The sequence below is a fragment of the Peromyscus leucopus genome, chromosome 3 (assembly GCF_004664715.2).
Source record: "Peromyscus leucopus breed LL Stock chromosome 3, UCI_PerLeu_2.1, whole genome shotgun sequence".
Lineage (NCBI taxonomy): Eukaryota > Metazoa > Chordata > Mammalia > Rodentia > Cricetidae > Peromyscus > Peromyscus leucopus.
Window position 1 is genome coordinate 25,469,167 of NC_051065.1, and position 12,640 is coordinate 25,481,806.

The following is a 12,640-nucleotide window of genomic DNA, read 5'->3' on the forward strand; positions in this document are numbered from 1 at the left end:
CACAAACATGCATGCATTTATTCTCTCTCTGCTCTAGATGTAATGTGATCAACTGCTTCAAGTTTCTGACACCTTGACATCTCCAGTGATGGACTGGAACCGAGAATTATGAGCTAAAATAATTAGCTCTTTAAAAATCCACTTCTTCCTTAAGTGGCTTTTGTTCAGGGTATTTTGTCACAGCAATTGGAAAAGAAGCAAAGTTAGATGTTTAGCTTGCTTTATTTTTTGAGCTTAGAACTTTTCAACCTTTATAAATGAGTCAATTCCTATAATAAATATTCCTCCCTATATAACTTATATTAATTTTATTTCTCTGGCGAACTCTGACAGCATTAATGCATCTAAGTTATCAACAAAAGCTAAGCAGAACACAGAACAAGGAAAAGTAATTGTTGTATCAAATGTCCAGATATGTTTAAAAGGCATAATTATTAAAACAACACAAAATTACAGGGAAGTTAGAAGAATGTCAATGGAACAGAGCAGGGTGCCTAGAAGAGCCATCATAGAAGCATCATACTGCATAAGTAAGGGGACACTTACATTTTCCTAGGTGACACCAAAGTGGAATGGGATTAAATCACAACAAGCAATTAAGTTTTGAAACAAATGGCTTCCTACTTGAGAAATGGGCTTATTTACTTCTCAAACTCATGTTTAGGTCATCTAAACAGAGAACGCACCAACTTACCCCTGTAATGTGATTTTGAGGGGAGAAAATGTGTAAATTGAATTGTCTTGTACTGGGGTGTTCACTTGGTCATAGCAATACTTACCAAATGCTGTCTAACGTACTGAAAAGAAGCACATTGTAGCCTAAGCCACTCTGTAACTTCTTGGGGTCTGTTTTCATTACATAAAGAATTATGTCAACTCCTTCAGTTCCAAACATTTCCTGTGGAAGAGAGCTGTTGAAATCATTTCTTAGAAAAAATATATAATTATTTTCTTCTTTACCTCACCTTATCCTTTTTTTTTCTGCCAGAAAAATAATGCTAGCAATGGTTTCCTTGTTTCCAAGCTAGGTTTGCTAGTTCCTAAACTAGGAATTTCAATATAATTAACAACTGTACTCATTTGGAGCTGGAGGTGACTTAGCAGTTTAGAGCACTCATTGCTCTTTCAGAGGGTATGGGTTCGAGTCCCAGGACATGGTAACTCACAACCATCCATAACTCCAGTTTTAGAGACTCTGACACCTTAATGTGACATCCAAGGACACCAGGCACACATGTGGTGAATGTACACACACAGAGGCAAAACACTCATACACATAAAATAAAGAAATCAATCTAAAAAATAGTTTGTTTTAAATTGTACTCATTCATTCCTAGTTCTTCATGGTAAATTATTATAATGCCAACCACTATAAGAGGGTATCAAACAATGTGCTAACTTAATGTTCTTAGTAATTTTCTGTGTCTGAATAATGTAAACCATATAAAACTTGCCCATGACTTTTCTACATTAGAGTGAATGCAGTCTGAAGTTGTGCCAAAATGAATAGCAGCAATCAATATGTATCGTGGAAGATGTTATAATGTTCTCAGAAAAGGAATAAGTAGATAGATGGTCATTAAACCTTTAATGATTTATATGAAATTATTACCCCTCAGTCCTTCCCCCTTACCAGTCATTTTTCTCACTGTCATGTTGTTCTGTTCTAGCTCCCATTTAGATCATGACTCTTTTTCTAGATGAGCAGGCATAGGACAGAAAAGAATACTACATTGTATGTCTAGGCTCGGAACTAAACCATTTTTTTTCTTCCTATTGCCTCTCCTTAAAAATCTATCCAGGGTGCTAGAGACAGATCACCAATCCAGAGCATTTGTTTTCTTCCAGAGAACCCTGATTTGACTCCCAACAGGCACATGGCAGCTTACAAGCACTCATAATCCAGTTCCAGGGGATCCAATGCCTTCTTCTGGCACTGAGTACCAGGAATGCATATGGTGCACAGGAATACCTGTGAGCAAAACACTCATACACATAAAATATATAAATCTAGAAAAAAATTAAAAATCTACCTAAACTTTTCTAATTTTTATTTTTTAAATTCTATCTCCTCCTATCTAAATTATCAATTTATGACAATCAATAGTTTTCTATTGAGCTAATAAGTATCAAAGGGAATTAAACTCTTGTTTTAAAGTTCCAGTTTTAGATATAAAGACAATTCAAACTCCAAGCAATATTTCTGACAGTGCAGCCTAGGATGGAAAGCTGTGTGGCTATCTTCGGTCTTGTAATTCTCCTCCCAGGTTTTTACTCAAAAGAAATGAAAGCATTACATCCACCAAAAGACAAGGTCGAGAATGTTCACTGAACCTTTAGTGTCAACCCATCCAGATAGAAACAGTCTAAGTGCCTATCAGTGAGGTAAAAGATAAACAGATGCTGACAGTTCATAGAATACCAGTGAGCGATAAGAAGGAATGATACATGCAACAATATGAATATATTTCAGAAATACCTATTTCTTTCTGGATAACAAAACACACACAGGAGAGCAAATACTGTGTGATTTCACTCACATAAAGCGTAAGCAAAACTAATCTATAGGTAAGTAGAGGTATGGCTGCAAAGCACATGAGTAAATGCGATACATGGATGAGATTGTATGGAGAGAAGTACATTTCATGTTCCAATTTGAGTATTGGTAAAATATGTTATATACGTTCACCAAACCTATTGAAATATATATTCAAGCCCTGTGCATTTCACTGTATATAATTATATTCTAATTATAGCAAGTATTAAAATTGAGTTAGGTTTTTAAATTTTATTTATTCATTATGTATGCATGTGGGCAGCTGTGTGCCATGATGCATGTTTAGAAGTCAAAGGCAACTTTCTACTGTCTTGTGGCTTCCAGAAACAGCTGTCAGGCTTAGCAGCAGTGTGCTAACTGCTGAGCCATCCCAGCAGCCCAACGTTTACAAGATTAGGAAAAAGGAAAACATTCGTGGACTCCTAAGAAGATGTAAGCCATTAGGAGACTGGGAGACCTGAAATGTGGGTTCTCAGGAATCACACACCTTCCTTTCAATATAATGCTCACAGAGCCCTGACAAGATGAGCAACGTGTCGGACTGGATCTCCAAGGCAATGGCCTCTTCCTTTTCATCAGGCTTGCTTGCCATATTTTTAAAGATTCCTGGCATGAGAAAAATTGAAGAATGTTATTATTAGATGCATTTTTTTATTATTTATAGTTAGGACCCCCCCTTTAAGAAGCATCTTCAGCTAGAGAAAATACTTTATTATAGAAGAGGCTGTTTTCATTGCAGAGTAACCTGGAAGCTGTGGACAGAGAGTGGTAAATGGACTTCCTAAGCCCTGAAGTCAGTCGTCTCACAAAGAACTTCTACATATGTACACATACAGCTCCATGGGTATAGAAGATCTCAATATAATTATCAGTGTTATACATGAAGAAATGTTAGCACAGAATTAGTGGACTATCACTAAATTATGACCTAACAACTTATATTTTGACCAATAAATTTTGTTTAAAAACATGTAGTTTCAAGCAACACTCCCCGCCCCATGCCATGCAGCTGGGGCAGGCAGGACTCAATCAAATGCTGTTTATGGGGGCATGAGTGGGCCTACCTGAGAACTTGAGCCCGAGAGATCTGGTCCCGCCCCTCGTCTGCCATATGGCAGCATGGTTGGGGAAGAGATGGCCCCCTCACACCTGAGGTGGGTGGGAGACCTGCCCCTGCCTCTCACTGCTGCAGCACTCGGGAGAGCAGGCCCTGCACCTTGCCTGGGCAGCACAGTAGAGCTGACCCTATCAGCAGGTGTACGGGTGAACTGGCCCCAAGAACGTGAGCATGGGAGATCTGGCCCGGCCCCTCACCTGCCATATGTTGGTGTGAGTAGAGGAGAGATGCCCTCCCTCCTTGCCTCTCCCTTCCTATGAGGGGTGGGGGAGTTGGCCCTACCCCTCACAAGCTGCAGCACTCAGGAGAGTGACCCCTGCACCTTGCCTGGGCAACACAGTAGAGCTGGCCCTGATGGTGCAGGTGTGGGAGTGCCATGCCAACGCTGACATCAAAGCAGAAGAACTGGCCCTGCCCCTTGGTGCTACTAGGGGTGGACTAGTCAGGGCAATGCTGGAGAGCTCACCCTGGTGGTGAGCATAAGGGAGAACTGACAGGCTGAACTATCTAGGCCTAGAACCAGGGTCATGAGTTGGCCCACCCCAATATCCGCTCCATCTGTGATCTGCTGGAGCACATGGAGGGGCTGGTCTTGCAGACCCAAAACAGCAGGATTTCCATGACACAGGTCAACAACAGGATATCCAAGAGGAGTCCCAGTGAAGGCCCAGCACTGATAGTGTAGCAGAAACCAGAGGCCTCTAACCAGACCATGGACTCTTTGCAATGAACAATCACAAGTAAAGATATACGGACTAAAGGGTTTACTGCCTGGCTCACTGTGTCACACTACAGTTTCTATGATGAGATTTTCCCTTTATCTCTTTTTCTTTTCTTTTCTTTTTTCCTCTCAAATTTTATTTTGGGGGGGTTGCAAGGGCAGAGGGTGTATATGAAGGGTTGGGGAAATGAGTGGGATTGAGATGCATGATATAAAAGACACAGAGAATAAATAAAAAGAAAGTTTAAAAAAATGTAGTTTCATGAGGCAGGGATATATACTTCTGCAAATTTCTTATCAAAATGTTTAACTGTAGCTGGGCAGTGGTAGTGCATGTCTTTAATCCCAGCACTTGAGAGACAGAGGCAGGTAGATCTCTGTGAGTTCGAGGCCAGCCTGGTCTACAGAGCGAGTTCCAGGCCAGCCATATAGAGTGCTATACAGTGAAAGGCCATACAGTGAAACTCTTTCTTGAAAACAAAACAAAACTGTCTGACTGTAAGCTGTTCCATTTCTCCCTTTATTTGGGAGACCGCTCTAAGTGTGTGTTCCATCTGCTGTTTCTTTCTGTATCTTCAAGTCTACGTGAAAAGAACAACTCCCCAACTTTAGGCTGCCAGATTATGTGCTTTAAAAATCCTCCCCTCGTAATCAAGCCTGAAAATGACTCAACAGTCATTATCACTGATCAAATGACATTCACAATAAAACTGACTCAAAAAAGGAATTTCCTTTAAGCTTTAAGAATTTAGGAAGTCTCTTTTCCACCGGTAAAGAGGACACTGTCATTGGCAGGAAACTATGGGGCTATAGTTTCCAAAGAAGTCAACAGCCTCTTGTTGAAGCTGGTCCTATAGAACTATCCTTTCAGGATGAAGGGTGGGCGATGAGGCTCCAAGGAGCACAGCTGAACCTGCTAGAGAGTCAGTGCAGGGCACCCCATGCACAGAGGGTCTGTAGTGCGGGGGCACCCCACGCACAGAGGGTCTGTAGTGCGGGGGCATCCCATGCTCAAAGGGATCTGTAGTGCAGGGCACCCCATGCTCAAAGGGATCTGTAGTGCAGGGCACCCCATGCACAGAGGGTCTGTAGTGCGGGGGCACCCCATGCTCAAAGGGGTCTGTAGTGCGGGGGCACCCCATGCTCAAAGGGGTCTGTAGTGTGGGGGCACCCCATGCTCAAAGGGGTCTGTAGTGCGGGGGCACCCCATGCTCAAAAGGGTCTGTAGGGGTCTGTGTTCCTTTATCAGAGCTACCTACAGAAATCCTGTGACAGCTGCTGCAGTTCTATTTTCTAGATTACCTTATCTTAATTCCTTATCTGGGTATTTATGGACCTGTGATCTGGAGCACACAGGATGCTAATAAAGAATTATTTTCTTCATTTTTAGGTACCGTGAACTCTCTGCCTTTACCTTCTCTCTTCCATTCTTTCTAAAACATGGAATTAGGGCCAGGGAGATTATACAAGCCTGGTAACTTGTGTTTGATCCTAGAAACCTATACAAAGTGATGGAAGGACAGAAGTAACTCCACAGAGATGTCCCATGACTTCCACATGTGCATCATGGCATAGTCTCACACACACACACACACACACACACACACACACACACACACACACACACACACACACACACCATGCATTCATACATACACATACACACAAAATTTAATTATATTAAAATTAAAAAGCCCACATTACTGCACATACAGACTTACTAAACAGAACCCTTCTGCCCCCAGTGAAGGATGGAATTCAAACTATTATTTACCACTCTGCTTTTTCCAACTTGGTCACTGCTTATGCAATGACCTCTATCACATTTGTCTTTATAGAACTTGGACTCCATCTCTGCCCTCTCTGAACACATTATCCTGCATATTTCAATACTCTACCTCTGCTCACGACACCTATTGGCTTTAGAGAAGGATCTTTTCCCCCCTTTCTTAAAACTATCACCCACTGAAGCCCCAGCTGAGACCACCCAAGTTTGAAAATACCTAAGGTTCTTTAGCTTTCGGAATATTTACTCTTTTTTGCTACTCATTAGGTGCCCAGCTGAGGGTACAAAATAAGACACACTATTTTCCTTTGTTCTCATCAGGGCAAGGTTCCCTAGCATTATGACTGATACAGTTTTTAATCTCTCTGTTTAAGGAGAAAGCCTATTTACACAGACACTGTATTTGCAATACATTTTCTATACTTTTTGAGGATGGAACTTCTACAAAGCCCTGCTAGGTTAAATAAAGACAAAGTCCCTAGAAATTCTGTAACGAAGATCAGCTTTGAATGGGAAGAAAAATGTCCTGAGAGAACTCTTGCTGTTTGCTATGCTTCCCCTAACACATTCCCTCAGCTCAGCCAGGATTAAGATTTCTCCCTGGATATACAACGATTGCATTTCCAGCTAACACGGGGCATTTGGACTGAATTTTGTGCAATGGAATGCACATAGTTGTGATTAAAATGTACTTTCATGTTGAGTCATCTTAAGCCCATTTGGAATAAAGATAAATGTTTTTACATAACTCTGCTTTCAATGGATTTGTTTTTAAATTCGGCAGGGTTTAATCCCAGAATTCAGGTGGATCGCTATGAGTGTAAGGCCAGGCTTGTATGTGTCTAATATGTTTGTTTTTTTTTCTCATGAGTATTATAATTGGAGGGCACTATCCTTCTTCTAATAATGAATGAAAAGTGTTTTAATAAGTGTTTTTGTTTTTTTAAAGCATATCACAATTAGCTGGCATCTAGCAGTGCTTCACTTTAAATCTTGAGTGGCCCTCAAAGGCCCATGTGTTGGGAAGTGGTGTAAGGTTTAGGTGACAGGGCCTTCTGGAAGAGAGGATGATGGGAACCTGGTCTCTTCCTGTTTCTCTTTGACTTCTAAGCCACCAAGACATAATGTTTTACCACAGGCTCCAAAACATTAAGCCAAATTACCACAGATGGAGACCTGTGAAACCATGAGCCAAATAGTTTCTTCCAGGTGTCTGTCACAGTGACAGACAGCTAACAAGATCAGAGTGCAAATGCTCCTGGGACACCTAAAGCCAGGGAAGCCTAGTTCCCTAACACAAACTGGTATAGCATCTGCACATGATGTGGTTTATTCTTGTGTACTTTAAACCACCTCCGATCACTTATAATTCCTAATACAGTGGAAATGCTAATATTTGTTATAAACAATGAGAAAAGTCTTTCTGTGCCCAAAGACACGCTTATTCTTTCTTTTTTGTAATTTTGGCCTATGGTTGGTTGAGTATGTGGATCTAGAAAGCTAGGCTACAGAAAGCTAACTATGTGACATTTACATGAAGCAATGCCTGAGACAGCCTGAGAAGCAAAACCAGGAAAGGGGGGGAGGGGCTGGGTGACCATGTATTTTCAAATAATAAGGGGCAAAGCAGCTTGAACTGGAAGTTGAAATTCATAAATTCTTTAGTATTTATGTTAGAAAAGATAAGAGTCTCTATGTACCAATGTGCCAGTGTTTTGAATGGACTGGAAAATGTAACTTCATCTTCTTTGAAAATGGCTCAGCGATGCTTGGCCAGAAGTGGCAAGCTCATCAACAGAAAAATGAAACCTAACAATAGTTCATCTCAGTGAAAAAGAAATTGTTAATAAAATAATTTCTAAACCGAGGAAATAAATATTTAAAGGATTATTGACTACAATATTTCAATAAAAAGAGAGCTGATTGGCATCAACCAGATGAAAACAAAAACCAGGAAAACATTCAGGATATGCTCATTCATAAAATCAATTTGCAGAAAAATATTTCATATGAAACTTTTAGGATTATAAACACCCTCCTTTCACCTGTGAGCTGCCATGCAGTATTTTACCTATCAGTTGGCGAATAATCCCCCTTTCACAAAGATCCGTGTTCACAGTCTCGTCTTCCAGATAAACCATGGCTCTGAGGAGTCGTAAAGTATAACGCATCTGTGCAAACTTGTTCCCACGGCCACCTGTGCCATGGAAACTGTTACCGTGAATGAAGAAGGAATCTGTGGGGGAAATAAATAATTGAATTTATAACGAAGAAACTAAAGCATAAACAGTTCAACTATATGTTCTTGTTTTAAAAAGCAACACATCAGGTATTTTAAATATATATATATATTTGGACAGATGTTAAAATTCAGTCATGTTTGTTTGTTCTTTTCTTATAGAAATATTATCCCTTCCCCTTCTCTTTCTAGTCTCAGAATGGAAATATGCCTTTTCAAATTTTACCCAAAGGTATCACTGTGTCTTTTACAACATTCTTCCTTATCAAATTTTTATGTTCATGAGTCTATTTATTTTCTTTTTAAGAATTCAATAAAATAACATTTATAAATTGAGGCTCTTCTCTTTGATAAGCTATAGCTTGGAGATAGTGCTTCTGGCTAAAAATAAAAATCTAGATTTTTAAATTTTATGAAGTTATTTAAGGATTTGTGTCCATTTGAAACCTAAATGTATTTTCAGCAGCTGAAGTAGTATCTGGTACTTGGTAGACACTCAATCAATGTTTGTTGGATGAATATATTAAACTATTGTCCAGATTATTTTATTTCCTCCCTAAGTATAATTTTTATAGGCCTCATAATACAATAATTTAAATAAAATCATATATATATGATTATTTTTAAGTGTTTATTAATTATAAAGAAATCTCAATGTTTTTAAAGGACGTGTTCTATCTTTAATTATGTGTAAATGTGTGTGCCTATGTGGGGGCATGTGCACATGAATTCAGGTGCCTGTAGAGGCCACTGAATCCCCTGGAGCTGGAGTTAAAGGCATTTGTGAGCTCCCTGGTGTAGGTGTTTGGAGCTCAACTCAGGTCTTCTGTAAGAACAGTCTGTGATATTAACTGCTGAGCCAGCTCTCTATCCCTAAAACTTCAATGTTTATGAAGACATATAAAAACACTAAAAGAATGGATTCAATATTTCTCTTTTCTTCAATTTAGCAATTGCTTTTCTATGCAGATGCTGAGAGTTCAGTTGACGTACAGACTCGAGTCTTGACAGGGCCCTGCAGGGCACTCACCCTCGTGCTCACACCATTCCAGAAAGGCAAGGATCCGAGCGTTGCCCTGGCATGCCATATACTCCTCTATTAGCAACGGAGCCACTGAAGACAAGGTGGCAATCGCATGCAGTTGCAGTTCTTCATACTGTGCAGCAGACCACTCGACAATCTTGAGTTTCTCAGGCTTTTTGACATAGGTAAACAAAGCCAAAATAACATTACCATCGATTAATAGCTGTAAGAAAGGACAAATGGACTTTGTTAGCAGCATAATTAAAATATCTTTTAAATATGTTTTAGTGATAGTATCAAAGTATTTCCGTTATCTGTGACAGTACCCCAAACACATGGAAATAAAACAGATAACACACCACCCCCATCAACAGCAGCCTGGTGACAGGAAGAGCACTGATCCTCTTTCCTGGGCACAAGCTCCAGAGGTGACAATAACGGAAAATGCAATTAATTTATTTCTAACATGCAATAAAACCATAAGTAGGAAATCGGAGGCAAATAAATGAGCGACATTTCTTCCCTCCTTCTTCATCTTTCTTCTGTTACAGTGCTAGCGACCAGACCCAGGGCCTTGTGCCTACTTGTCAGCCAGCCAGCCTACTGCTAAGCTGCACCTCTAGCCCTCACAGGAGCATAAAGGCAATAACAGGGCAATACAAACTGTTTCTTAGGTACAACTGATAGAATTTATACACTGTATCAACGACTGCCAGTCAGGTCACATGCTGTATTTAATTAGACTCTTTAAGATTTTATAACTTTATTGAACCTAGTATTTCAATAAAAAGTAAAAACTGAATAATTATAAAATAGCCAATGGTTAACACAGCTGATACTAGCTGATGCATTTCAGTTCACAAGAGTGTGGAACACTGTCCTATGTGATACTGCCTTGTACTTTGCTTAGCATTACTCTATAAAGAGGGGTTCCTAATGATTACGAGGGTTTTTTTTTTTTAGCTTCTCTACTGAATTCACTTAGTGTGGTACTTCATGGTGTATATTTAAAGAGATCATGATTTGGAGTTGAGTAAATATGAACAAGAATATTAGTTCTAGCATCACTGTGGAGATCCAGTGGAGAAGGTTTGAAATACTCCATGAATTATGATAGTGTACATATTGATTAGTCCTACTATTGTTGGGCCAAAGACATGTAACCTCAAAAATTAACTCCATTGTTGCTCACAATGTATTTTAAAAACCTTATGACAACCTTTGTGCTATTTGACTCTGTTGTCCATAAAATACTCAACCAGTGGAAACTGACAAAATGTAGAATAAAACTCAATTGTTGACTTTATACTTATAAGACTTAGATAATTCTCCACTGTAATAATAATAATAATAATAATAATAATAAAACATATTTTATGGAAGTATTTTTCTGGTAAGCATTTCAGAAAAAATATATAAGCTGTATACATTATATATTTGATACAAATTATAAAATTATAATTTAAATGCAATGTATCTTTCTCTGATTTTGCTATATTATATATTGATATTCTCAAGAAAATGCCAGGCCCATTTAAATTCTCATAGTCTAACATCGACAACAATTAGAATAATGAAGTCTCAGAATAATCCCCAAGGTGGGTGTTGCCCCTCTGCTAAAGATGAACTACCTGGGATTTAGAGAAACTAATTATTCCACTCAAAAGTATACTCTTAGAAAGTGACCTTACTGGGACAGTACCCACTCACCACCTCACCCCACTTTTATATCATCAGTCCTTATCTTGATAAAGTAAACACTCACTTCATTCATGAAAAGAGCTTCAGGGATTTTCAGGTTAGAAGGAAATGTCATTTAATGCAGTAAGGAGCTGAACTAACAAAACAGTAACACATTTCTCAAACACTTTACAATTGACCAAGGCTTCACCTCAAGCTCTTACAAGTCCTGTGTGCAAATGTTCTTAGCTTCATAAAGTAGAACTAAGCCCCAGGTGGGGAAGGGGAACTGGCCAAGGTCACCCAAAAAGTGACAAACCATTTAATCCCAGTGTTCCTCAAATTACATCACATATGTGAAATAACACAGCAAGATAAATGAGGAAATAAAAATTAAAGATGTTAGGCTTGAGTGGAGAAAATATGGGTTCATAAGCATCTGAGACAGCCTAACAGAGTCAGCAATTACCTTCACCATTAATCATCCCTTAGCTTGACAGTCAGGAACCCAATCTGCTGGATGTGGGGGCTGTGTCTGTGATTTAATGGAAGAGTGTTTTCCTTGCATGAGCAACTGAAAAATAGATGGGATGGTCTGGGATGTGTGAGCTACTTTTGTTTTGTGTTCTTAGTTAGGAGATCTGCATATATTGATAGATCTCTTAGCTCCTACTTGCGCGCGCGCGCGCGTGTGTGTGTGTGTGTGTGTGTGTGTGTGTGTGTGTGTGTGTCTGGTTCAAAGTTAGGTCCTTTGTGTTTATTGTTTGCAATCCAAATGGCTACTAACCAAGCTGATAACTTTGCTACTTTCTATGATACAGATATGGGTTGGTTAATGAAAGATTTGCAATCGTGACTTTAAAAAACTATGCTATAAAGTGAGATGCTTTTATTAATTTTTCTGTTTTGATTAGTCTTTACCTGCACAGTAGTTAAATCTTTACATAAGATCACAATTATATTGAATAGCAATTTCTTCAACTCAAAATCTTCATAGGAATTAGAAAGCTTAAGATTTTTTACCAAAGGATTTTGACTTTTAACTGTAAGAGGAAAAAAAGAGAGAGAAATAAAAGCTAAAATTATATGTAAGACTCATCAAGACACTTACAAAATGCTTAAGGTGGTGCAATTTTTACCTTCATTAAAAGTTGCAAACAGGATCAAATCTCTGGTAAAGCCACATTCCTATTACAAACACAAAATAAGAAAGCAGAGAGGTGAACAATCAGACCGGCAATTAAGATACAGGTGCCCATATTTGCCTCCTATTCAATTGCTACTATGTAATTTCCCTACTGTAATTCATTTGAATTTATAATACTAGTACTAATGAATAAAAGTGAAAAAGCAACACCACATGGCTAGGTAATTCTAATTTACTGAATTTAAACTTGCTTCTGCAACTTCTAAGAAGTTTCATATTAGTCCATGAATATAGATGTGATGTGATATTTGAAAGTGAGTGAGAAGTCAGCACATAGAGCCTGCCTGGTTACTTCTGTGATTCATTGTC

At 38.9% G+C, this 12,640-nt stretch overlaps 1 protein-coding gene across 2 annotated transcripts in view; it reads right to left on the reverse strand.

Moving 5' to 3' along the window:
- Cfap69 (cilia and flagella associated protein 69) overlaps positions 1-12,640 on the reverse strand; it is a 66,276-nt gene that overhangs the window by 15,775 nt on the left and 37,861 nt on the right. For both annotated transcript variants that reach the window (XM_037203530.1, XM_028862444.2), the window contains exons 10-15: positions 12,264-12,312; positions 12,046-12,167; positions 9,451-9,667; positions 8,253-8,417; positions 3,045-3,163; positions 780-898 (exon numbers count right to left, since the gene is read on the reverse strand). In XM_037203530.1, the coding sequence (XP_037059425.1) occupies positions 780-898; positions 3,045-3,163; positions 8,253-8,417; positions 9,451-9,667; positions 12,046-12,167; positions 12,264-12,312 (791 nt within the window). The remainder of the gene's footprint in view (positions 1-779; positions 899-3,044; positions 3,164-8,252; positions 8,418-9,450; positions 9,668-12,045; positions 12,168-12,263; positions 12,313-12,640) is intronic.